Genomic DNA, 27,861 nt, shown 5'->3' with positions numbered 1-27,861 from the left:
GATCGCGAGTGGCCGGCAGCCATCGGACCCGCCGGTCACACGCACTGACTCCCCAGCCGACGAGCGGGGGCAGGAGCGTGCCTCTGGTGGCGCGTGATCGCCCCCTAGCTCTTACCAGGCCAGCGCCGTACATGTACGGCACTTTGCCTGGGAGCACCAGACTGCCGCTGTACAACTGCAGCGGGCGGTCGGCAAGCAGTTAAAAGTGCAATCTGTGCAATAATATGTAATGGCAATGGTGAAGGTGACAGGCTCCCCTTCCTCTTGTGCCCTCACTCACCGACTCCCATAAAGATTATCGCCTTTAGTAAGAATCCTAGGGGTTTCTGTCAGATGGTTTCTCAGCTGTTTCTTGTATCTGCCCAGGTTGTATGTTATCATAGGAGGAAGATTACAAGATCATGGCATAATACCATTTTACATTTGAAAATCTTTTATTAATATAAAATGCGAACTCACAAAATGTATTCTTGTTGAAAGCATGAAAAATATACCGCAATGGCCGTACTTTGCATTACAATACCAAGATTTAATGTCACCAGAACTCCCATCACCAGATGATTTATGGATGTATTATCAGCACTGTAAGGGTCCTTTCACACGGGATTTCCGCCCGACGTATTCCGTTTTGGTCAGCGAGATCCATCCACCGATCCCCGCTGAGCAGGCGGATGACAGGTCTGTCTCTGCTTACTTTGCAGAGACAGACCTGTCAGATCCTCGCTCTCCTCTATGGGAGATCAGATGAAAATGGACCGCCTGTCCGTTTTCATCTGATCCTATCCGATACGATCCTCCAGACGGATGAAAAATAGGGTTTCTATCTGTCTGGATTTCACAGACAGGATCAGATCGGATAGCAGCGGGTGTCAGCGGAGACGCTCCATAGGGCTGAATGGAGCATCCGATCAGGTCTGCCTGAAAAACTGACAGGCGACAGCGCTGAAATCTCACACTTTTAATTGATAAAGGACACCACACCTTTCCCCTGGCAGCAGTCTAATTACAAGTGTAACCCTAAGGCCCCTTTAACACTAACGGACCGTTCAGATCCACCTGTCAATTTTTCAGGCTGATCTGAACGGATGCCCCATGCATCTCTATGGGGCATCGGATTTCAGCGGAGACATGTCTGCTGACATCCGGTCCGTCAAATATGGACGGACGGAAACTAATTTTTTATCCGTCCAGCGGATTGGATGGGATCAGATGGGAATGGACAGGAGGTCCAGTCTCATCCGATTCCCCCATAGATAACAGCGGGGACCTGACAGCTCTGTCTCCCACACAGCGCGGAGACAGAGCTGCCATTCGCCTGCTCAGCGGGGGAACGGCGGATCGATCCCCCGCTGAGAAAAACTGAGTCCGCCGACGAACTCCCATGCGTGAAAGGGGCCTTACTTAGCACAGAGCGTGGGAACACTAGCAATACTAATAAAAAAAATTAGGCTTTACAACCACATGATGGTACAGTGTCTGTCTTTTCATGTGACAACACTGAAGAAATTACACTTTGCTACAATGTAAAGTAGTGAGTGTACAGGTTGTATAACAGTGTAAATTTGCTCTCCCCTCAAAATAACTCCACACACAGCCATTACTGTCTAAACCGCTGCCAACAAAAGTGAGTACACCCCTAAGTGAAAATGTCCAAATTGGGCCCAAAGTGTCAATATTTTGTGTGGCCACCATTATTTTCCATCACTGCCTTAACCCTCTTGGGCATGGAGTTCCCTAGAGCTTCACAGGTTGCCACTGGAGTTCTCTTCCACTCCTCTATGTCATCTTGGAGGTGTGTTTGTGGTCGTTATCATGTTGGAATACTGCCCTGCGGCCCAGTCTCCGAAGGGAGGGGATCATGCTCTGCTTCAGTATGTCACAGTACATGTTGGCATTCATGATTTCCTCAATGAACTGTAGATCCCCAGTGCCAACAGCACTCATGTTGCCCCAGACCATGACATTCCCACCACCATGCTTGACTGTAGGCAAGACACACTTGTCTTTGTACTCCTCACCTGGTTGCCGCCGCACACGCTTGACACCATCTGAACCAAATAAGTTTATCTTGTTCTCATCAGACCACAGGACATGGTTCCAGTAATCCATGTCCTTAGTCTGCTTGTCCTTAGCAAACTGTTTGCGGGCTTTCTTGTGCATCATCTTTAGAAGAGGCTTTCTTCTGGGACGACAGCCATGCAGACCAATTTGATGCAGTGTGCAAAATATGGTCTGAGCACTGACAGGCTGACCCCCACCCCTTCAACCTCTTCAGCAATGCTGGCAGCCCTCATATGTCTTTTTCCCAAAGACAACCTCTGGATAGGATGCTGAGCATGTGCACACAACTTCTTTGGTCTACCATTGCGAGGCCTGTTCTGAGTGGAACCTGTCCTGTTAAACCTATGTATGGTCTTGGCCACCATGCTGCAGCTCATTTTCAGGGTCTTGGCAATCTTCTTATAGCCTAGGCCATCTTTATGTAAAGCAACAGTTCTTTTTTTCAGATCCTCAGAGAGTTCTTTGCCATGAGGTGCCATGTTGAACTTCCAGTGACCAGTATGAGAGAGTGAGAGCGATAACACCAAAATGTAACACACCTGCTCCCTATTCACACCTGAGACCTTGTAACACTTAGAAGTCACATGACACCGGGGAGGGAAAATGGCTAATTGGGCCAAATTTAGACATTTTCACTTAGGGGTGTACTTACTTTTGTTGCCAGCGGTTTAGACATTAATGGCTGTGTGTTGAGTTATTTTGAGGGGACAGCAAATTGACACTGTTATACAAGCTGTACACTCACTACTTTGCATTGTAGCAAAGTGTCATTTCTTCAGTGTTGTCACATGAAAAGATATAATAAAATATTTACTAAAATTTGAGGGGTGTACTCGCTTTTTTGAGATACTGTATATATATATATATATATATATATATATACAGTATATATTTATATTTATTTATTTATTTATTTATTATGGGGGAAGGGGAAAGTTTAGCCTGGGGCACCCAGAGTAGAACTTGTGTGTCAAAATAGCGCTAACGATGAGTCAGGTTTAAAACTTGAGCCTACTTACTACTGTGTACACAGTAACATATTCCACAGTGCTTGTTCCCACAAATTATGCTTCAATTACTGTGCCACAAGTAAGACTCTAACAGACAAATACACAAATTTAAAAAATAAAAACACTAACTGTTCCATTACATATGCTTTCATGCAGACAGCATACTTTCAGGAAGAACTTCATTAACATAGTGACTTCTGACCAACCAGCAACTACTGTACAGTATAGCATAAAGTGTGCAGTGGTCCGGTGTCGATATTTTGTCATATACTGTACAACCCAGAGTAGAGAGTGCAGGAACATGTCATACACAGCCCAGAATATAGAGTGCAGTGGTTAGGAACATGTCATATACAGTCCAGCAGACAAAATGCAGCGGTTAGAAACAGGTCATATACAGATTGGCAATTGGCATACAGCGTGTAGTGGTTAGTTAAAGTAGCCTATTAGAGCCATGCCATTCTATGTATTCTGACTCCAATTGTTGTATCAGTTACTATCCTTCCTGTCATTTCTATCCGGTATATAGCAGAGACACTCACTGCAGACAATCTTCGTCAGATGGCTGAACTCACCAAATACTTGGAATCCACAAATGTCTTTACTGCATGCATAACGCTGAGGCAATATAATAAGTTGTAGTAGTCTTGATACGGAAGTGTTTAGGGGGTCAAAATGAGTATTGGCTTTTCCTATCTCCAATGTGTGTCTTCTAAGGGAGGAAGGAGTATTGCAGAAGCCCACATACAAGGAAGAAGAAGGTGAAGTTGCAGCCCCCCCCAAGCTGTACCAGGCCACATGCCCTCAAATGTGAGGGGGCCCATATTGATAAGGAAAACAAGGGGCCCCTAGATGCCAGCCCTATGTGAATGAGTATGGGGGTACATAGTACTACTAAATGCCCAAAAATGTCAAATGTAGAAAAACACAAGACTGTTTTTGACAATTTTTTTATTCAAAAGAAAAGGTGAAATGTATGCATGGAGTCCACGCTAGGTGCACAGCAGGGCTCCATGCCATTACTGGGAATGAGGTAGCAGTCATATGCTGGGCAGGTGGAGAGGTCAAGGGCTCTGTGTGTCTCTCCTAAATGAACAAGTGACTGTGGTGATGTATGATGTGGTAATGTATAATACATTGATATAGTTTATTAGAGTTTAAATATCTGTTCCAGTAAAGATAAGCTATGTGTAATGCATTGACCCTATCCAAAGTGCCTAGCGTAGCCCAGTAGAACCCACCCTGGGCTATGTCTCTCAAGGAGCCCCTTCTTGGCATCCAATGAGGCATACACCCTCACCACCACCCCAGTCCTAGATGTACTTACCTCCCTGGGTGATGAGCCGTGCAGTCATTGCCCATGTAGCCAGGGAAGGGATTCGGGGATTTGAAATCCTTGTTCCAATGCAGATCAGAGCAATTCTAATTGGTCAGCACCAACACACAGAACATTGCTCTGATGTGTCATAAAAAGGCTGCAGAAAGAAGTGGGAGAACAGGGAGGATTTCTGTTCCCCGGACTACTGCACTGGCTGCATGTGTACTGACAGATCCCATCTTTAACTCTGGTATGAATTTTTGAGGGACTGCATGCCAAAAAAAACCCCAAAAATAATGTAATTTGGTCTAGTATGTATTTTAAAGGAAACCCTGCAGCAGAAAAAAAAAGTGTGGAGGGGGACAACATGTTGATGAGGACAAGTGCCTTTTCCCCACAACCCTGCCCCGGGGGCTGTGGGAGTGAGGGATAGCTTATTGGAATCTGGAAGCCCCCTTTAACAAGGGGACCCCAGATCCCAGCCCTGGCAAGTGAATGAATAGAGATACATTGTACCCCTACTTATTTACCAAAAAAAAATGTTGAAAGTAAAAAAAAAACACAAGACAGTTTTTGACAAGTCCTTTATTAAACAAAAAAAAAAAAAAACACCTGATGTAATTCCATTGTCAATCACGAGAAATGCCAGGCACTGGCCCACACAAAAAAACAAATTCGCTGCCCAGAAAAAAAGACTGGTCTGATTGCTTGACACACGCCGAATGAAAGCACCGCTTCCTCCCACCGCTAAGTCACCATATGGGCGGGGAAATGGTGCTGTCATTCGTGAGTGTCAAGAGGCCATGTTTGGCAGGCAATTTTTTTTTTTTCGCGTGGGTCAATGGCGGCATTGATCGTGATGGATTTACATCGGGGGACATTTTATGTATCTCTTCTTCTTCTGTACCTGTGTACAGGCTGAGGACCCCTTCAGTGCTGATCTGTTCCCATTGCTATGGGAGACTGACAGCTATTATGAGTGCCAACAACAACTCCTTCTGCAAGAAGCTATCCCACCTGTGTGGTACATGCAAACAACAGGCTAACCACTTGTATCTTCGCACTGTATTAACTCTTGTACTGTTATCTTCATACCCCAATGTGTTTGAAATGACCCAACTGTAGACATTGAGCGCCGGTTACTTGAATGACACCCCTTGCAAAACTTCAGTTTTTCTTAAAGCGGAACTTTACCTATAACAACTTGATAAAAAAATAATGTTCTTTGGCAAGGGACATACATTCCACATTAATAATTATGCTATCAAAAGCCCCAGCAGTACATCATAAAGCGAAAGTATACCCATCATTTTAACAGTTTAAAAAAATCTTTACATTCCTGGAATACTGGGACTGATAACTGTCACATTTGTTTGTGTCCTCAATCGAACTGTCAAACTATCAAATGGCTGCTGTCATAACTGATCACATGTGCAGCACTATGGCAGTTGCAGATCAAGCAGAAACAGCTTCCTTGGCTATAAGCAGGGCTGGTGCTAGACTATTTTATGCCCTAGGCAAAACCAGCTAAACGCGCCCCCCCCCCCCCCAAAAAAAAACAATAAAATAAAAAGGGATGGGTTTAAAAACTCCTCTATGTCATATTCAGTGACCCTGATCTGATGGTTCCTCCTTGTAATGCTTTCATACCCAGTGACCCCCATATTCCTCCATGTCACACCTGGGGACCCCGATGTCCCCCTATGTCACACCCAGGGACCCTAATGTTTTCCCATGTCACATCCTGAGACCCCAATATTCCTCCATGTCGTGCTGTTATACCCAGTGACCCCAATGTTCCTCTATGTCACACCAGGTGCCCCTGATGCTCCTCCATGTCATACCCGGAGACCCTGATGTTTTTCCATGTCACACCTGGGGACCCTGATGTTCCTCCATGTCACACCTGGGGACCCTGATGTTCCTCCATGTCACACCTGGGGACCATGATGTTCCTCCATGTCACACCTGGGGACCTAAATCCCCCATGGCATACCAAGGGGTCACAATTCCTAATTGCACACCTGGTGACCCCAAACTCCTGTTACACTTGTGACCCCTATCCCCCCATGTCATACCTTTATGATTCCGATTCCCCATGGCACACCTGGTGACCCCAATTCTCTTTTTCACCAGGGATCCTCCATGTTACACCCAGGGACCCTGATCCCCTGTTCTGGGGACACTCACTGGGCAGTATGAAGAAAGTGGCCCACACTCTGCCCTCCTTCACTGTGATCCTGCTAAATTCCTTCTTCCAGGACGCTCCTCTCCTGGACCACAGTGCTCACCACGGCTCCAAATGGTTCCTGGTGGAGGGAGAAGCAGCAGTCAGAGAGCTGCGCACATCCTTCATCACCAACCTCCTCCGACCATTCCGGTACCTCGTCGCTTCCGCTCCAGTAAAGGTGCCGCCCTCCAGTGCGGAGCTCCGGCTCAGGTTCAGCTCTCCTCCGCTCCCTGCTTAACACTGACCCAGGGAAATTAACAGCTGCCCACCAGCTCAGTGTAGAGAGTCACGTCCTGCCCAAGGTTTAGGCCGCTCAGCTCCAGATGAAGAGGATCATTATGCAGGCAGCACTCCGGTGGGCTCCCTTTCTGCCTCTTGGGGCCCCCCCAACAATGGTGGAAATCCAGGGCCTGGTAGTTCCGCTATTGCCCCAGACACCTGGCATCTTCCACTGTCCCTTCTTCCTCCCCCACTGCCGCACCGCCCCTCAGCTCACAAGGATCATTCATGATGGAGAGAAAATGCAGACTTGTGGCTGCGCCCCAAGGTGGCAATGCGCCCTAGGCGGCTGCCTAGTTTGCCTAGTGGGAGCACCGGCCCTGGCTGTAAGGGATAGGAGGGTTTAATTCCATTTTAAGGCTGTCAGCAGATCGTCCTCTACAAACTCAGCAGTGTCTAAAAATAGAGAGCAACTGAGCATGTGCAGAGCAGGTTGAAGTAGTGTATTACTGGATTTTAAACAGTATAGACACTTGGTTTTAATGTTTTACATAGCTATACCTGCAAAAGGGGCCAGCCTGAACCGATCTAGATCAGCATGATGACATACACAGGTAACCAGTCCAACATAAAGTGCAGTTTTTGCCTAATATCCCTAGTCCCTATCTTCAGGCCTTAGCATACCTGCATAGAATGAGAGTCGATACTTGGCAGAATCCATAGGAAGTTTCTTCAGGGAGGACGGCAATTCCCAGCAATCTCCTCTAATAGCATGACACTGGTGATCCAGACCTCGGCAACGGTGGCGAGTAATTCATCCTCTAGTTTTGAGCCCGTTGGGTGCAGACCCCTATTCCTTTTATTATATATGGAACCAGAGGGTCAGATCCAGTAAAGCCCATCAAAAAGAAAACTCGGAAACATAATTTTACCCTGCCCTTCCGAAATGGAACCTGCCTACGAACTTAACTAACAAACTATAACAACAAATATTGCTTTTACTATGATGACTGCTACTGAATATAAGGTTTTAAACCTGAAAATAAAGATCTTTCTTCCTAGGATCATGCACAGTTATACTGTAGTTATGCAGTAGGCCCCATATTACATACTTGAGGCCAAATTGTTAGCAGTGAGAAAGTTTCTCTTTTACTGTGGGTGGCAAGATTGTTTGTCTGGATTTCATAGTTTTTTTAGGTTACGACTTGAAAATATTGAAATGAATGTAGTATAGTTGGCTTTCAACTGCAGCTTTGTGCCATGTACAACAAATAAAACCAGAGATTTCCTGAAAAATCCTTTTGCTCTTTCTATTTATTTCGAGGTGATGATTACTCTGGCAGTTGTCACGGTTAGAGGAAATGTTGAAGCTGTGCAATCTTAAGTAGTTTCGGTGATATTTCTGAGAGTTGCCTAAAGTTGCTAAATACTCAGAGCAATTCCATATGTTCTGAGGCCAATAAATGAAAACGAATTGGTACTGGCTGAGTTGCCGAAACATTTTCTTTCATTATTACCCAATATTTAGTTTAAAAAACAAGTACATTTGGGTTTCTTTTGGAAATTATTCAAACCAATATAATTATTTAAAGGATATCTGTAGTGAGGGAATATGGTGATGGTAATTTTCTACATTTACTTATTCCGAACATGCTACTCGACTGGCTAATTCAATGACTTCAGCACTTTCTGAGTCACTGACTTGGAACATGTAGGCACATCAAGTGTTTTCACTTCATTTTCTTGATCTTTATGTAAAACGGAAAATTGATATCAAATACTTACCGTAATTTTCCTTTCCTGATGGACTCCATGGCAGCATACGTTCGGGTAGGCTCCGCCTCTTCTCCTACCTCATAGGACCCCACTCCCATAAATCTTTGCTCCCTTTCAGCATCAGTGTTCTATAACTAGCCTACTCAGGAATTGGGAGGGGACTCCTGCTGCCATGGAGTCCATCAGGAAAGGAAAATTACGGTAAGTATTTGATATCAATTTTCCGTTTTCCTGACAGACTCCATGGCAGCATACGTTCGGGAAATAACTCGCTATACACTCCCGGGTGGGAAGATGCTGAACAAAGAAAACTTTAATTGGCACTGTCAACTGACAAAACTTGAACGCCAAAGTTAACTGAAGATAAGGCAGCAGGTTCAACACAGTAATGTGTAAGGAAGGTATTCACAGATGACCAAGCGGCTGCTTTGCAGATCACATCAGGCGCGACGTGTTTAGAAACTGCCCAGGATGTAGCAATGCTTCTGGTAGAATGAGCTGTAATCGCCTCTGGGGGAGCCAAGCCTTTTGCTCTATATGCCCATTGTATAGCCTGGACAATCCATGCAGCCACCGCTCTTGAAGATGCACGTGAACCTTTCTTATTCCCGTGGAGAAGAACAAACAGGAAATCCGATTGCCGGAAGGAGGATGTGGCCTCCAAGTATTGATTCAGAGTATCTCCCACATCTAAAGGATGGACTAAGGATTCTTCACTTGTTCTGAAGGTGGGCAGAACTATCTCAGAATTTTCGTGGAAGACAGATGTAACTTTAGGGTTTGACCCCAACATAGGGATTAGGACCACCCTGTCCTGAAAAAAGGTCAGAAACGGCTCTTTGCAGCCCAAATTGTGTATCTCTGAGACCCTCTTGGCAGAGGTGATAGCCACCAGAAATACCGTCTTCAACGTAAGCTCCCTGATGGACATGGAAGCCACCTCTTTCGAAGCAAAGAAGTCCAGGACCAACGGAAGATCCCATTTCGGGAATCTAGGTTTTCTCTGAGGCCTGAGCCTGACTGCGCCCTTAAAAAACTGCTGAATCAGTTGATGTCTTGCCCACTGAATTCCGGTGAAGGCTGAGATGGCAGAAACTTGCACCCGGAGAGAAGGAACCGAGAGGGACAGATCTAGCCCAGATTGTAGGAAACTCAATACTTGCTGAATGGTAGGTGCCCCTGCTGGACCCAGACTCTGGGCTTGATGACTCAGAAACCTTGCCCAGATTCTCTCATACACTCTGTTGGTGCTAGCCCTCCTCGAGCTCATAAGAGTGGGAATCACCTCTTCTGGACATCCGAGGGCCTCCAGCCTCTCCCTCTCAAGAACCAGACCTTGAGGTGTAGACGCGCAGGGCACGGATGTAGAGTAGGCCCCTGCGATAGAAGGTCTGGCCTGAGAGGCAGAGGGATCGGATCCCTGAAGCTGAGAAGGGACAGCAGAGGAAACCAAGGCCTGTTGGGCCAGAAGGGAACTATCGCTATGACCTCTACTTCCTCCATCTTCAGTCTCCGAAGGAATTGGAGTACTATTGGCACCGGTGGAAAGGCATAGGCAACTTGGAAGTTCCAACTGTCCGTGAGGGCATCCACCCCGAAGGCTCGAGGATCCCTGAACCTCGTGTAATACCTCTGAAGTTTTTTGTTGTGTGGACTCGCAAAAAGATCCACCTCCGGTGAGACTCCTAGAGACAGAACCCAATTGAACACCTCCTGATGGAGGGACCATTCGTTGTTGTCCAACTGGAATCTGGACAGGAAGTCTGCTTGTGTATTCAGTACCCCCGGAACAAAGACCGCTGAAAGGTTGGCCAGGTGTTGCTGGGCCCAAGACATAATTGGATCTGTCTCCTGGAGTAGAGACATGCTGCGGGTTCCACCTTGCCTCTTGACGTATGCCACTGCCGTGGTGTTGTCCATCCTGAGTAACACTGAGGCCCCTTGAGTCAGATGGTGAAAAGCCTGGAGGGCTTTGAAGGCGGCTCGTAGCTCTAGGATGTGGGACACCACTCCGTGACTGGCAAAATTCCACCTGCCCTGTGCCACTTCTGACTGGCAGTGAGCTCCCCAGCCTGTACTGCTGGCGTCGGAGGTTATCGTCACCCACGAAATTGGAGCAATAGAGTGGCAGTTGGTTAGATTTGCACGGCGTAGCCACCAAGGAAGACACCCCTTCATGAATGGTGTTAGATAAATAATCTGTGACAGGTTCTCTGTCGTCCATTGGTGGAGAAACCCTTTCTGAAAGGGTCTCAGCCTCCACAGAGCCCACTTCACCATGGGTGAGGTAGCCACTAGAGTCCCTACCACCTTTAGACACTGACGAGCAGTGAGCTGGGAGGCAGCGAGGGTGAGAGCCACCCTGCTCTGGACCACTGGAATCTTCTCCTCTGGTAGAGATATGGTGCATAAAAATGAGGAAAAGAAATGGTCCCATATAAGGGCTTACCACCCTCCGATAGCATAACCGAGTCCAGGAGACGCAACACCGGATTGTACCTTCAGGCAATAAAGGGCCACCCGCAGCAGCAGGGCTCTCTCGGCCAAACCACACAGCTCCAGCTGAGAGTCTCTTCCATTGCCCCCTCCATACCCCGCTAAGAGCCAGGGCTTATCGGAGACTCCAAAACTCAGTCTGCCATCGATATACAGGACCAGATAGTAGGAACATCAGACACATGTATGAGGAGGACGAAAAAAGAACACTGATGCTGAAAGGGAGCAAAGATTTATGGGAGTGGGGTCCTATGAGGTAGGAGAGGAGGCGGAGCCTACCCGAACGTATGCTGCCATGGAGTCTGTCAGGAAAGATGGTATACCCACTACAGGCCTACTTTAACTTAAATAGGACAGGCTTTTTTTTCAAAGAAGAAGCCTAACAGTATTTCAAATTCAATATACCTGCTTCTATAGCTTTCTTTATAAAAATGAATATTTGATTATGTAAGGTAAACTACAGGGAAACAGCTAAATGCACAGATGAGGAACTTAGAATGGCGCTGCTTTACCTGACAAAGGATTGGTCTTTGTCTCCATCAATTTATGGGATTTACAAAGCTCTGCAAAAATAGCACAGATCTGTCTGGGAGATCAGAGGCCTGATTTTTCTAATATTTCTGCAGCACTCTAGCCCAGAAAGGCCGCTGAGAATAGACAGGTTCTCCCTAGTAATATATGTGCAATATAATGAAGTGCTCCAATTATTAAAGGAGTTGTAAATGCAGAAGGTTTTTTTTTTTATATTAATGCATTCCATGCATTAAGATAAAAAGCCATCTGTGTGTAGCAGCCTCCTTCAGCCTCCCTAATACTTACCTGAGACCCATCTCTATCCAACGATGTCCATGAGTCCCTCGACCATTCGGGACTCTCCCTCCTTAATCGCTGCGACACAGCAGTGGTGCCATTGGCTCCCGCTGCTGTCAATCAAAGTCAGTTAGCCAATCAGGAGAGCGAGGGGACAGGGCCCAACAGCAGCTCCCTGTCTGAATGGCTCAGCTCAGGTTCCCCGATAGCAAGGCTACCTTTGAAAAAGTCCAGAGGGACGTAACGCGACAGATAAATGGGGCTTACTGGTGTTATCATGCTATATTATGTGTGTATATATATATATATATATATATATATATATATATATATATATATATATATATATATATATATACGTACACACACACACACACACACACACACTTTATATATACAGGTGCATTTAAAAAAAAAAAAATATTATCAAAAAGTTAATTTAATTAAAAAATGTAAACTCATATATTTTATATAGAAGTGTTGCACACAGAGTGATATATTTCAAGCATTTCTTTTTTAAAATTTTGATGATTATGGTTTACAGCTGGTGAAATCCCAGAATTCGGTACCTCAGAAAATTAGAATATTATATAAGACTTATGGAAAAAAGGATTTTTAATACAGAAATGTTGACTTACTAAAAAGTATGTCCATGTACAGTATAGTATGCACTATACCAATACTTAGCCGGGGCTCCTTTTGCATGAATTACTGCATCAATGCGGCATGGCATAGAGGCAATTAAACTGTTGCACTGTTGAGTTGTTATGGAAGTCCAGGTTGCTTTGATAGCGGCCTTCAGCTCGTCTGCATTGTTGGGTCTGGTGTCTCTCATCTTCCTCTTGACAATACCTCACAGATTCTCTATGGGGTTTAGGTCAGGCGAGTTTGCTGGCCAATCAAGCACAGTGATACCATGATAATTAAACCATTAAACTTTTGTTACCCCGACCAAGTATTGGTATAGTGCATACTATACTGTACATAGACATATTTTCCAGTAACCCAACATTTCTGTATTTAAAATCCCTTTTTTATTGGTCTTATGTAATATTCAAATTTTCTGAGATACTGAATTTTGGGTTTTAACTAGCTGTAAGCCATAATCATCAAAATTAAAAAAAAAAGAAATGCTTGAACTATATCACTTTTATATAGTTATAAAATAAAATGTATGAGTTTCACTTTTTGAATTGAATTACTGAAATAAATTACCTTTTTGATGATAATTACATTTTTTCAGATGCACCTGTATATTTTTGTTTTTATTTTTTTATTTTTTCCACATACATATAGAAATCTTAATTTTTGACAATAAAATTATTTAAACCCGCAGAACATTATTTATTTTCTGAAAGCAGAGGTCCTGTAGAACAGGGCTCAAAATTTAAAGTCCTGAGCTACTAGCCAGGCCTTAAGGGTTACTCGCCACCAGTTGCCCCACCCAACTCCTACCCTGCCCCGCCCCTAATTCTGCCCCTAAACACGCCCTCATAAATTATCTCCTAAAATTACACTGTTAAATGTTTTTGCTTTAATGCAGAAGTTACAAAAATAAATATTAATAACAACGTTTTCAGTGACCATCAGTGCAACCTATCAGTGACCATCAGTGCAGCATCATCAATAAAGCTTATCAGTGCGGCCTCAACAGAGCCCATCAGTGAAACCTAAACAGTGCCCATCAGTGCCTATCAATGCAGCCTCCCCTGTGCCCATCAATGCAGTCTCCGCTGTGCCCATCAAAGCAGTTTCACCCATGCCCATCAAAGCAGTCTCACCCATGCCCATCAAAGCAGTCTCGCCCGTGTATGTCAATTCAGTCTCGCCAGTGCATGTCAATGCAACCTCACATCAGAAGGATGCACGTGTCACATGGCTCAATCCATTGCAGACCCCGCATGTGACACAATGGGGCATGCACATGTTGGGGAGCAGGCCAGCCCTATACCAGGACATATAGTGCCAAAGTAGTATAATACCCAGTGACAAACGATAGCGATTGTAAACAGCATCCAGCCCCAATATATATGTGGCTGGGATGAAGAAAAGCCAGGGAAGGAAAAGCAAAGCATATATCCGTCCCCAAATATTGGAGGTGGATCCATAGAGGACAAAAATAAAGGAAACAAAAATGAGATGGGTAAAAAATAATAGGAATAAATAGTAAAGTGAAAGTGAGCACGAGTAAATATCGGCAGACTAACTCTCTTACATCTTTACAGATACCAGGCAGATATATTTCCAGCAAGAGAAAACATGGTATCGATACAGAGGACATATACAGATACATTGGGGTGTATATAAAAATGTATACAACATGATGCATGAATATACATGAATCATAGACAAGCTTTCGATTAAACCAAAAAGAAGGAAGTGAGAATTGGGAAAACCAAGAGAGAAGAAAGGAAGTGCAATCATAGATTCACCTCAGAACCTGGCCGGATAATGACAGAGCAGCGGATCATCCCACTGTTACAGTTGTAATTGTAATTGCCGGGCGCTCGGTGACACGCACAGTCCCGCCTCCTAGCCCGGCTTCTTTGATAGACAGAACACCTGGCCAACCAGGACGTGAAGCGTCTATCAAAGAAGCCGGGCTAGGAGGCGGGACTGTGTGTGTCACCGAGCGCCCGGCAATTACAATTACAACTGTCCATTTACATAGATGCATCAGACAGAAGCTCCTGGGCATGAGAGGATGTATCGATCATAGATTCACCTCAGAACCTGGGCGGATAATGACAGAGCGGCGGATCATCCCGCTGTGACAGTTGTAATTGTAATTGCTGGGCGCTAGGTGACACACACAGTCCCGCCTCCTAGCCCGGCTTCTTTGATAGACGTCTCATGTCCTGGTTGGCCAGGTGTTCTGTCTATCAAAGAAGCCGGGCTAGGAGGCGGGACTGTGCGTATCACCGAGCGCCCGGCAATTACAATTACAACTGTAACAGTGGGATGATCCGCCGCTCTGTCATTATCCGGCCAGGTTCTGAGGTGAATCTATGATCAATACATCCTCTCATGCCCAGGAGCTTCTGTCTGATGCATCGGCTGGGCTGGCCGGCTTTCCTCCTCCTCTCCTCTCTTCACCTGATCGGCTCCCGGAGCAGCCCCACGCTCGCTCGCCATAAATAATTTTCCACTCGCAAAATGCGAGCAGGCGAGTGGAAAATTTGAGGGCTGCTGTAGAATAAAAAGTCAATAGTTGAAAATTTCTATGTCACATAATGTTTGCTGTTCAGGAAAAGATATCATAAAATAGATTTTAGTGCAAAAAAAAAACAAAACAAATGAGGTTGCATCGACAAAATGGATACCAAACATTCCAGATCGTAAAATTGCGTGCGCCTGTGATATCCCAAAAGGTATGGTGCCCAAAAATCACTCTTACGTTTGCAGCGATATGTCACATGTGTAGCTCGAGTGGGGTTTAGATATCTATGCGCACCCTGGGCTTGTGTTTTCTTCTGCGCATGTGTGTGGGGCAATAGGGGTTACAGCTATTTTTTTAAAAAGTGAAAATATTATATTATAATTTTTTTTAAAAAATTTTTTTTTTTTATTTATTGATTTTCACTTGTTTGTTATCACAAGGGGATATTAACCCTTATGTGATAGCATTGAGAAGGTGACAGGTACTCTTTATGGAGACATTAGGGGTCTAATAGGCCCCAATGTCGCCCCTGCCCTTCACACCATCTAACCATGTGCAAAGAGCTTAACTGGTTAACATACTGTCACTAGAGCAGAACAGTGCAGTGTTTCCACAGTGTCACTGTACTACTTTGGGCAGGGGCAGGGGTATTTTAAATTTTTTTTACACATTTTACACATGGTTGCTTATTTGATTTTTACATTGATGATCACTGTAATAGGCAATTGGTAAAAGACTGTTTAAAGGTTTCATTCATGAAACCATGTGTACTATTGTGATGCTGAGATCACAACTATCACATGGTACAGGCCCACTGTGATTGGCCCTGGTACCATATGATCACTGTGACCAATCATAGAGCTCACACAGTAGTAAACAATGGCATCATTGTTTACCAACTTGAAGACCAGGCTTTTTCTGGCACTTTTTGTTTACAAGTTTAAATCATTATTTTTTTGCTCGAAAATAACCTATAACCACCAAACATAATACATTTTTTTTTAGCAGAGACCCCAGGGAATAAAATGGCGGTCATTGCAATTTTTTATGTCACATGGTATTTGTGTAGCGGTTTTGCAAACGCAATTTTTTGGGAAAAAATACACTTGAAGGAATAAAAAACACTATATATACCCCAATTTTTGTAAAATGTAAAAAATGATGTTATGCCAAGTAAATAGATACACTATATTGTCAAAAATATTGGGACGCCTGCCCTTAAACGCACATGAACTTTAATGGCATCCCAGTCTCCGTAGGGATCAATATTACGTTGGCCCACCATTGCAGCTATAAAAGCTTCAACTCTTCTGGGAAGGCTGTCCACAAGGTTTAGGAGTGTGTTTACGGGAATGTTTGACTATTCTTCCAGAAGCGCATTTGTTAAGACAGGCATTGATGATGGTGAGAAGGCCTGGCTCTCAGTCTGCCCTCTAATTCATCCCAAAGGTGTTCTATCAAATTAAGGTCAGGACTCTGTGCAGGCCAGTCAAGTTCCTACAGCCCAAACTCTCTCATCCATGGACCTTGCTTTGTGCACTGGTGCACAGTCATGTTGGAACAAGAAGGGGCAATCTCCAAACTGTTCCCACAAAGTTGGGAGTGTGAAATTGTCCAAAATGTCTTGGTATGCAAACATCTTAAGAGTTCCCTTCACTGGAATTAAGGGGCCAAGCCCAACCCCAGAAAAACAACCCCACACTATAATCCCCCCTCCACCAAATTATTTGGAAGTGGGACGTCCCCTCACACTGCTTCTGAAAGTGTTTCAGAGGCTCATGAAAGTCAGCTGCCGGCTGTAAAAAAACAATGCCGGGATTATGGCTGATATCTTCAGCCATAACCCCGGTAAACCTCTTCAAAGCCACAACATATATATACATATTGTTTATTGGTTTAGTTAGTGTGTTTTTTTGGTTTGCTTAGTGTTTTTCAAATACCTGCCAGTCTTTGTTGCTTACTGTGCCCCTGTAAGAGAGATTCACCCTCTATATTTATCCTGTTTACTGTTATCATCAAAACTGAAAGTAAAGGAAAATCCCAAAATTTGAGTTGACTTCAGAACATTAATAGAGGGGAAATCAGTGGGCACATTTGTTCTGGTGACCCCGGTGACACACCAGAATTCCCTCAGTTTGGAGGGATTTTTGCTTCCTGTTTTAGCTGCACAGAGCAGGAAAACATGACATGTTTATTATTTTAATGTAAAAAAAATCTGAAGCTTTAATATCACTTTTATTCAAGCGTTTATAACAAGGTCTTGTATTGTTTGGGTCTAATACACACTGTTCCTGTAAGGTTTATACTCCATTTGCAACTGGTGTCCCAGTCATTGTTGGGTTGCCTTGCATGGCAACAGTAATGCATGCTGATCATCAATAAAATACCTTCAATGGAAAGAAGAAAAGACAGATCAAGACATTTAATCTTAAAGTGAAACTGACATGTACAGAATGTTCCAAGTTACTTAAAGCGTATGTAAACCCAGCATTTCATATCCCTGATATGTGCTTGCTGTACCATGTACTTGTATGAAAAGGTATCATGTTCCCTCTGTATTGCTTCCTTTGTGTGAAATCCCTGGGGATCCTGCTAGTCACTCTGATTTTCTACACTAAGTAGGAGAGCAAACCTTGGGCAGTTCTCTAGTTCTGCTGGGAACTCAGACTGCTCTTCTCCAATGATCAGACTTGTCCTGACACCCCCCCCCCCCTGCACATCCATTCACTGGGAATCTCAGTATTCTGTTGCTTCTCCTTCCCCAGCTCTTTTGCAGGTGAGAACAGAGGGACTGTGATCACTTATAAAAAAGGGCAAGAAAGTATGTATGCTTTTTTTTATATCTTACAAACATGTCTTGCCTTTTATTACTATATTAAACTGAATGGGTTGTTTTTCAAGGTGATCTTTAGATTCACTTTAATAGTGAAGCGAAAACGCCTTGTGATGTCAGCTACTAGCTGTGCTTGCTACTTTTTAGTTAGGGAGAACCCTTAAACTTAGGTTCAAGCTACATGGGCTTGACAACAAGTTGAGTTTAAGTCTACAGCATTTTATAGTTGAATAATGGGGTTGAGGCTAAGCACAGAGAGGGGAGAGGCTAAATCCAAGAACCATAATTTAACATATTGCAGTTTCTAAGTTCTTGGATGTGGTTTCTGCAATTGATTCTTTTTTTTTTCTGGCTAAGTTTATTTTAAGCAAGTACAGAAAATACCCATTGATCTGGACAAAAATCAAGTGTCTTTATAACTACCTGTGCGATAAACTGAAATCCTCTTCTGTGAAGTACAAAACACTTTCCCTCTATATTATTGATATGAGGATTCTGGTCCAAATTTGCCTAGCAGCCTAAGGAGACCATACTACTCCTCCTCCATAGGTACAGTACTGTAACTGAACATTATCATCATAAAGCATGGAACACATGGGCCTGAGAATAAACCGAAATCGTCCCATATGTACAGCTGTCTGTTCTACAGAAGCCAGTTAATCCACAAAGCCAGATCGGGCGTGCTGGAAAACCAGCATCCAACCCACATTCGCATTTTCTGTGAGCGTTGATCAGAGTGCTCTGGTGTCAGAACACAAAGACACAGCAGGGGAGATTACCACACCAACATCACTTGTGACCCACTAGGTTGAAAAAAAACAAAAACTTCTAGTGTGTACCAGACTTTAAGGTGCGTTCACACCTGGACATTTTGAATTTCGGGCAGATATTACGCGAATCTGCATGCAATTCAAAACACCCAGGTGTGAATGCATCCTTATGGGGGCTCTGAAGAAGAGGCTAAGCCTCGAAACGCGTTAGCCATCATATATTGAGGACATTGGTCACTGAACACAGTTTGTTCCAGATGTTTGGATTGGATGTACTTTTTTATACCTTTGTTTGTGAGTATATATACTTTTAACTAATAAAGCCTGTTATTGAGGATAATGCGCTAGGGCCGGTGTGCCTTTTTGTTTGTTTTTTGACTCTAGTGAATGCAGCCTTATGTCTGGTACACACGATGAGATTAGGGGACGAATGATCGTCCATTTTTTTTTGTATGCTAGTCTCATATCGAAAATGCAGAGATAACTAAAGTGACGAAAATTCTCATACAACAGAATAAAAATTCGGAAGTGATGTAATGTGTTATAGTGTATTTGTATTGCTTTTTCAAATGACTGCACTGATTAAACAAAAATTGTACCAGAAATTTTTTTGTGCTTGTGCCATCGAAAAAACACGTTCATTCTTTCCTATTGGAAGCCTGCACTATGAGTGACCACTTGACCATTCACCATAGGGTAGATTTACTAACAATGGTGTACTCAGAATTTGGTGCAGGTGTGCATGGTACCCAATCAGCTTCTAACTTCAGCTTGTTCAATTAAGCTTTGACTATAAATCCTGGAAGCTAATTGGTTAGTATGCAGAGCTTCACCAGATTTTGCACTCTCCAGTTTTAGTAAATAATCCCCCATGAGTATAGTTAATTTTAGGTTTTCTGATCATTGATAGCGAACACAGCATCTAATCCTGCAAATATAAATGTATGTGTGTGAAGAAAAAAAAATGAAAGAAAAAAGATAAAATCAAAGTAATACCATCCTTCCAGAGTTCAGTCTATACTCTGACACAGTCCAGTAAAGTCTCCTGCTTTATATAACACAGGATAACAAAAAAGGTCTAGGATGTTGACAGGAAGCCTTTTTTTTTAGCTGTTGAAACCACAATATAGCTATTTTTATCTAATGAAAATGTTAATTTAAATTGTTTGTGGATAAAATAATAAAATACTGTGAGGAGCATACTTATGAAGCAAAAAATGCTTGCATTCACCAAACATTCACCACAGGTGAATAAATCACTGTAATTTAAGCCACATGTACCAGTTTTGCTGTTATGCTGTTTAGAATTTAAGACAAATGTTACTGTTATAATTGCATTATTAAATATTGGGTTTGATTTATTTAGAATTTTGTAAAAGTTCGATGGAAATGTGCAAATTACTGTATGCTTTTTTCTCTTCTGTTTTCTCTAATTTCTTTTTTATAAATATCTAACAGAAAATATACAGTATATTTTCTGTTATTTTAATACTGTAATGTTAAAACGCCTTTTTTGCCAAGAACATTTCAAATCAGATGAATATTATATACAATGAAGATGTATTACTGGTTAAATTGATGCAGCTCTGAAAAAGCTAATATTGCATGGTGCAGACATAAATATATCTACTGTATACTTCTGAAAGTTATTCCTTTAATTTTGACAATATTTTTGTTTTTTTCTTTCCAGAAAAGAAAAAGTAGCAAAAATGAAAACAATTTATTTGGAAGTACCCACTAAGGATTGATGCTCACTAAAACATGAATAAATTAAATAAAATGTTAATTCATGGAATTTCCAAAAAGAAACAAAAAATAAAAATATAAAAATCATAAAAATGATAGCATATGGACAATGAAAGATGAAATATTACTTTACGTAAACCAAAGAAAGAATCAATTGCTGCTACATGTTCCAAATCCTTCATGATCTTCCTCCTTCAGTTATTAGACTTGGTGGAACAGAAATAAATGACAAAGCCCAGCAGTACAACATGGACACCACTGCACCTATCATGTATTTTTTGTTAGTCGATATATAAAAAGCAATAGAATGTTATAAAGGGTTATGGGAACCAGAGTACTTTGTTGAATGACCATGAACAAAGGCTTTTTGCTAATTTTTGCACCTAATTTAAAGAAATGATTTGAGAATTTCCAGGTGCAACAAACATTTATAAGAGGAGGGCTCTTTTTATTTTATTTTCAAATGTAACATGGAAGGATTTCCTGCAAAGGATATGTATGAGATGACTAGCTGTGGAAGTGCAGAACCAAGATGTGGAAAGCATTAGTGTAGACCTGGGCATCTCAATTTGACAAGTTTTTTTCACCCTAATTAGATGAGGTACACATCTAACCAGTGGCCAGTTTTCACCACCAAATACTTTGAGTCACAGACCAAGAACAAATTTGAAGATCACAAAAGTTGAAATGAGTAAAACAACTGCATACTTCTAAATCAGTAGTTTATTTCAAAACTGTTTATTGTTTTTAACATGGGAGGTACAATCCGATATAATACCACATGATGATTAGTTAATCAAGGAACACTCATGCTAGGTGACTATGAATAGGTACATAGGACATAGTCAGTAAGATTGAATAAGGACAGTCCATCCAGTTCATCCACCATTTTCCATATCCCTGTACACTGCACTCATTAAGAAACACATGTAAACATATTTATAATTTAGCTACACTCTCTGCTAACACCACCAGCCGTGGAAGGGAGTTCCGCATCACTACTGCTCTAACAGTAAATAACTCCTCATGCAGTTTGAGATTTAATTACTTCTCATTCAACTTCATTGCATGGCCATGTGTTTTTTTAGAGACCTCAGGTTAATGCAATACTAAACCCAAAAGCAAACGTTTATTTTATTATAGCTAACCAATTCTTAGATGTGATGGCTGTATTAGTTTGCCTTTATAAGGCTTTCTTTTTCTATTTCCATCCGGGGAACCAGCCAGCAATTCTTCAACAAAATGGTGGCCCTCAGCACACAGACAGCCTTTATGATTAAGCCTACAAAAGGGTGAAACCTGTCTAAAGGTGTTTTCCACAGGTGGAGAACAGGAGCTGAAGCCATCTTTTACCCAACTCATTCACATTTATGCAAAAGGGAGTCAGTGTCTGTATACAGACAGCCACCATTTTGTTGAATACTACTAGAGCCTGACAACCTGATTCTGCCTCTTGCACTAGTCTTTTCTTATGCTGATCTGACTGACACAGGTTTAGGGGGCCATTTGAGTGGTACTATTTTCATTTTCCCAGCCAGCAATTTTGTTGCTTTTCAAAAGCATAAGCTCTTCAGCTCCCCAGCAGAATGTATCAGTGTACATGGATGAGACAAATCATTTAACACTGGCAGGGGTGATTAAAATGTTCAGCTTTTAGTTATTCCTGCAAAACCTTTTCCACAAAAAGAAAAAATGTTTGCTGTAACTGATTATTAAGTGTGAGCTGGAGTTTGGCTTCAGTTCATTTTTGTATCTAAATCTTCTAATACCCTTCCCCCAGACTGACAATGGTGCTCTCTGATGTACCTCCTGTTCCCATCCCTCTGGAGTTGTGTCTCACTAATACAATAGTTGTGTTACTGGCCAGACTACTAGGCGAAAACAGAGGGGAAAAAAAGCCAAAGAAAACAATGCAGCCACCCCATCTAATGATTGTTAAGCTGCAATATAATACATGTTTGAGTTTGGGTTTAATACCACTTTAAATAGTTTCCCCTCACTGTTGGAATCACCATTTAAAGATTTCTATTTTGCAAGCAAATCACCTCTTAAGTGTTACTCTAATATGAAGTCCTCCTAAATGAGGTACTCCAGTCCCCTTATCAGCATTGCTGCCCTTCTCTGGACTCTTTGCAGTTCAAACATATTCTTCCTGAGGATTGGTGACCAAGATTGGACAGCATACTCAAGCTACAACCTACTCTCTTGAGTAAATAGCCTTTTTAATTTAATTGTAATGTTATGTGTAATGTAAAGGGGTGCTGTGTAATGTGCAGGGGGGCTGTGGAATGTAAAGGGACATTGTAATGTAATGTGGGCTATGTAATGTGCAGGGGGGGCTGTGTAATGTAAAGGGGGGCTGTGAAATGTAAAGGGGGCTCTTTAATGTGCAGGGGGGCTGTGTAATATAAAGGGGCTGTGTAATGTAAATGGGGGCTTTGCAATATAAAGGGGGCTGTTTAATGTGCAGAGGGCGCTGTGTAATGTGCAGGGGATTGTGTAATGTAAAGGGGGCTGTGTAATGTAAAGAGGATGTGTAATGTGAGAGGGGGCTGTGTAATGTGCAGGGGGACTGTGGAATGTAAAGGGGGCTTTGTAATGTGCAGAGGGCTATGGAGTATGCAGGGGGGCTATAGAATGTAAAGGGGGCTGTGTAATGTAAAGAGGCCTGTGTAATGAGCAGGGAGGGCTGTATAATGTAAAGGGGCTGTGTAATGTAAAGGGGGCTGTGTAATGTACAAGGGGCTGTGGAATTTAAAGAGGGGCTGTGTAATGTTAAGGGGGCTGTGTAATGTGTAGGGGGCTGTTTAATGTAAATGGGGGCTGTGTAATGTAAAGGGGGCTGTGGAATGGGCAGGGGGGTTGTGGAATGAAAAGGGGGGCTATGGAATGTAAAGGGGCTGTGGAATGTAAAGAGGGCTGTGGAATGTGCAGGGGGTAGTATTCAGGGGGGGCTATGGAATGTAAAGGGTGCTGTGTAATGTGCAGGGGGGCTGTGTAATGTGCAGAGGGGCTGTATAATGTAAAGGGGCTGTGTAATGTAAAAGGGGGGCTGTGTAATGGACAAGGGGCTGTGGAATGTAAATAGAGGCTGTGGAATATGCAGGGGGGCTGTATAATGTAAAGGGGGCTGTGTAATGTACAAGGGGCCATTGACTGTAAAATGTGGTTGTGTAATGTAAAGAGCCTGTGTAATGTGCAGGGGGGGATGTGTAATGTGCAGAGGGTCTATATAATGTAAAGAGGTTGTGTGATGTAAAAAATGGGGGCTGCGTAATGTACAAGGGGCTGTGGAATGTAAAAAGGAGCTGTGTAATGTAAAGGAGATGTGTAATGTGCAGAGGGGGGGGGGGGCTGTGGAATGTAAAGGAGGGCTGTTTGATGTGTGCAGGGGGCTGTGTAATGTGCAGAGGGGCTCTGTAATTTAAAGGGGTGTGTGTACAATTTAAAGGTAGTTGTTTAATGTGCAGGGGGGCTGTGGAATGTGCAGGGGGGCTGTGGAATGTGCAGGGGGTTGTGAAATGTAAAGGGGGCTGTGTAATGTGCAGGGGGCAGTATAATGTGCAGGGGGACTGGGGAATGTAAAGAGGAGTTTGTTATGTATGCAGGGGGGCTTTGGGATATGCAGGGGGCCTGTGTAATGTAAAGGGGACTTTTTAATATGCAGGGGGACTGTGGAATGGGCAGGTGGGGCTGTGGAAGGTAAAGGGGGCTGTTTATTGTGCAGGGGGAGGGGGCTGTGGAATGTAAAGAGGGGCTGTGGAATGTGCAGGGCAATTGTGTAATGTACAGGGGCTGTGTAATGTTAAGGGGGGGGGCTGTTTAATGTGCATGTGGGCTTTGTTATGTAAAGGGTGCTGTGCCATTTAGTATTTATCGTTTTTAAATAAATACTGTTGTTGTCTGCTGTGTTCAGACTTTGCTACATGCAGGGAGTGTCCTTTTTTTTTTCAAGAGCAGATAAAATAAAAAAATTGAGTTCTTCTGACTGCTTGATTTTTTAAAATGAAAACCATCGGCAGTAATCATGATGCCTCGCTGCTTGAATCTAATCTAATCGTTGACAGGATAATCATAATCAAATTGAGTCATGAGACCAGTGAAGATGCGCACCTCCAGTATTTAGCCACCCAGGTTTACTTTTGTTCTTTTATATTTGTTGCCCATTAGAATGCACTGACGAATGCCATTGTTTAATATGTCATTAAAGCACTCCCACTTTTCTTCAGTGTTCTTTGTAGCAAGAATTTGATCCTATTTAGTGCCACGTAGCATTGAGTAAAGTTGGCTTTTTTGAAATTAGCGTTCTTGTCCTACCCCCATGTTTCTTTTTAATATCATTTACGTATGGTAAATGTAATTACTCTGTGATCACTGTTATCTAAAGTATTCCTTACTTCCACATCTGCAATCAGTTCTCTGTTGTTTGTAATTAGTAGGTCCAGCACAGAAGTATTCCTATTTGCAGGCTTCCACTAAGCTCAAGATATGGACAGGAATTACATTTATTGATCTGTATATGTCAAGTACCTAAGTCACAAGCAGGTGTTGAATTACTCTGTTCGTGTGGTGACATCATTTTTGGGTAATAGACCATATTATCATTAGGGGAGAAGGTTATTTGTACCAATACACAACTTGAGGTTGGAAAGACAAAGATCAGTGAAAATAGTGTAGAGGGAGATAGAGGAGAGAGGGAGTAAATAAGATGGAAAGGGAGGGAGTGGAGATGCCAGAGGTGGTCTTGTCCCATGAAAGAAGTGTGCAGATCATTTGATGGTCAACAATGCATGATCAAAGTCAGAAGATGATTGGCTACCATGCATAGGTGCACCAGATTTTGTACTTTTCAAAAATAGGTGTGACCAGGTTGGTAGACAAAGGACTACCATGACCTGGAAAGTGGGGATTTAATTGTGCCTATATATGTTAAACAAAAAGCCATAAATTGATAAAGAAATAGCATTTATTATATTACAAACAAATACAGTATACACGTTTTTTTATTAATTGCATAAATAAAACAAGCAACAATGGGTCAGTGGGACAGCAAAAGCACATGAGGCAGACATGGCAAAATGGGAGTATAGCACATGTGCCAAGTAATCAACTCAAAAAAGAATAACTTTTCCCTACACAGATAGCAACCAGAAAGTCCAAGGCGCCCTGCTGAGTTCGCCGCCCTGGCACTCCGGAAAGATGAACATTGTCCACCCCCTACCCGGCCTCAAACATCTCAGGGCCTTGGGGCAAGATGCCACTAAGGCCGCTAAAAACTATGGCCTCATCATGGCTGAATCACAGAAATAACCAAAAGGGACTAGGAAAGGAGAGACAAAGGAGAAAGTAAAGGAGGAACAACAAAGAAAAGAAGCAGAAGGGAGAAGAAGAAGGATCAATCCAAGAGTGGGCAAGTACAGAGCAAGTTGGCTATGCTGTATAAGCTGAGGGGGCTCGTTCAGCTAAAATTACAAAGAGACAGATAGATATTGGATCAAGGGTTCCCAGACTCTATCAAATTGGCGGCGCCTATCCAGAAGGGTGGCCGAGAGGCATTCGTTTAGCATGATCCAGGTTAACTTGTGTTTAACAAGATCAAACGGGACAGTAGGGGACCGTCATGATCTTGCAATAGCCAGTCTGGCAGCCGTAAAGATAAACGCCAGCAATTTCCTAGCCCTGCAGGGCACTGACACATGGAGAATGTCCAAGCAAAGCTTGTTCGGGGGACTGGGGCAGGTTAACCTGAGTGAGAGAATATATAAAGTTTTACACCCTAATACAAATCCTCTTTACCTTGGGGCAGGTCCACGAAGTATGTAGAACTCTGCCCCTCTGGCCACAACCACAAAAACAAGTCACCGGAGCCCCCCAAGCATACGCAGCTATACGTGTCGGCACCATATATCAGCGCATTAAAACCTTAAAGTTAGCCTCGACTAAAGAGGTGTTGACATATGACCTAGATGCATTTTGGGCCATCTGGAAACAGTCCTCCAGGTCATAAGTGGAACAAAGTTCCTGTTCCCATTTTTGCATATAAGACAGTTTGACGGAGGAGGTAAGAACATCATATATTTTCGAGATGTGTCCAGTGTGCTTATCATAGGACGAGCACAAATATTTCATCAGAGTGGACATGGTGAGATCGGAGATGGACTGTAGAGAACGGAGATAGTGCGTAAGCTGTGCATAATGGTAAAATTCTGAATTAGGAAGCTGATGTTTCTTCTGTAAAAAAGCCCTCGACAGAATAGCTCTATGATTACAACAATCAGCAATGCGGATAAGACCATTCTTGGTCCACCAGGGGTTGGAGACCAGAGGTAAAGTCAGCATTGCCCACTATCTGAGTCAGAGGGGTGTGGGGGGGGGGGGATTGGAATCCATGGGTCTTTAGTAGCCTATCCCAGTGGCCCAAGGAAAAGGATATTCTTGGACATAACATGGGAGGCCTATCCTTCTGTTTCAACCACATTAGGTGGCTGATGGGCTTGGATGGGTGGTATTTTTCAGTTTTAAACCCTTTGGATTTGTAGCAGGTAACCTGTAAACAAGACATGAGGAGATTGGTAATAAAGATGATAGTGACAGCAAACCCAACAGGTTCCAGGCGCTTTGTAGAGAGCCCCCTAATCAGGAGGGTGAATGCAAATAAACTCCAATATACAGAATCAGCATCACTGTGCTGCCAGTCAAAAGTACAATTACCATACAATTTATTACAGTAGGAATCTAAGGGCCCTGGTCATTAGAGCTTACAATCTAAGAGTGAGGATCAAGAGATACAAAAAGGTAATAACTGTGGAGGATGAGCTGATGGAGCTGATGGAGAAAATAAAATTACAGTTGTTAGGAGGGGGCAGTGTAGGCCTCCCTGAAGAGAAGGGATCATCTAAAAATGAAGATAAATGAAAAAAGTGCGCTGGATAAATGAATTAAAGCTGCAACTTTAGATCCAATTGGGAACAAATGTGATAAAGGTAAAAAAAAGCAGGTGCTCTAAACTTGTGAATAATCTTGTCAAGCAAATTACAAAAATAATAAAATAACTGAAGAAAAGGTCCTTCACTGACTAGTAACACAGACCGTGTGTGAAAATCACAACAAATAACGTTGTCTAATCAACCTGTGCAAATAAGTAACAGAAAATACTAGTGGATAAAGTTGGTTGCAATACAAGTGCATAAAAATGCAATACACAAAATAAACAAATGGATGCAATAATACAGAAACTGATCAAATAATAAATGTAAAAGGTGTTGAAATTGAAAAGTCCAAAAAGTCTGTGATATAATAAAACACATTCAATGTGACTCCAAGTGAAAAAATTCACAGCAACTGGATGTGCAGTTATCCCACCACCGCTAATGGACTGGCTCCCTTACTGGAGTGAATAAGTTTTAGGGCGTGTGTCTATACAAATCCAGGA

At 42.8% G+C, this 27,861-nt stretch overlaps 1 protein-coding gene across 2 annotated transcripts in view; it reads left to right on the top strand.

Annotated features, from left to right (window-relative positions):
- Positions 1–20,598, top strand: part of SLC22A2 (solute carrier family 22 member 2) — a 213,205-nt gene extending 192,607 nt beyond the window's left edge. Inside the window, exon 11 of one of the 2 annotated variants that reach the window (XM_082250268.1) lies at positions 20,374–20,598. In XM_082250268.1, the coding sequence (XP_082106394.1) occupies positions 20,374–20,431 (58 nt within the window). In that variant the 3' untranslated portion in view covers positions 20,432–20,598. The remainder of the gene's footprint in view (positions 1–20,373) is intronic. The other variant, XM_082250266.1, reaches the window with a different exon arrangement.
- The last annotated feature ends 7,263 nt before the right edge of the window (positions 20,599–27,861 follow it).

Source organism: Pelophylax lessonae, assembly GCF_965119305.1.
Source record: "Pelophylax lessonae genome assembly, chromosome: 3".
NCBI classification, from domain to species: Eukaryota; Metazoa; Chordata; class Amphibia; order Anura; family Ranidae; genus Pelophylax; species Pelophylax lessonae.
The sequence above is the reverse complement of the archived record's forward strand: the minus strand, read 5'-3'. Positions and strand labels throughout refer to the sequence as shown.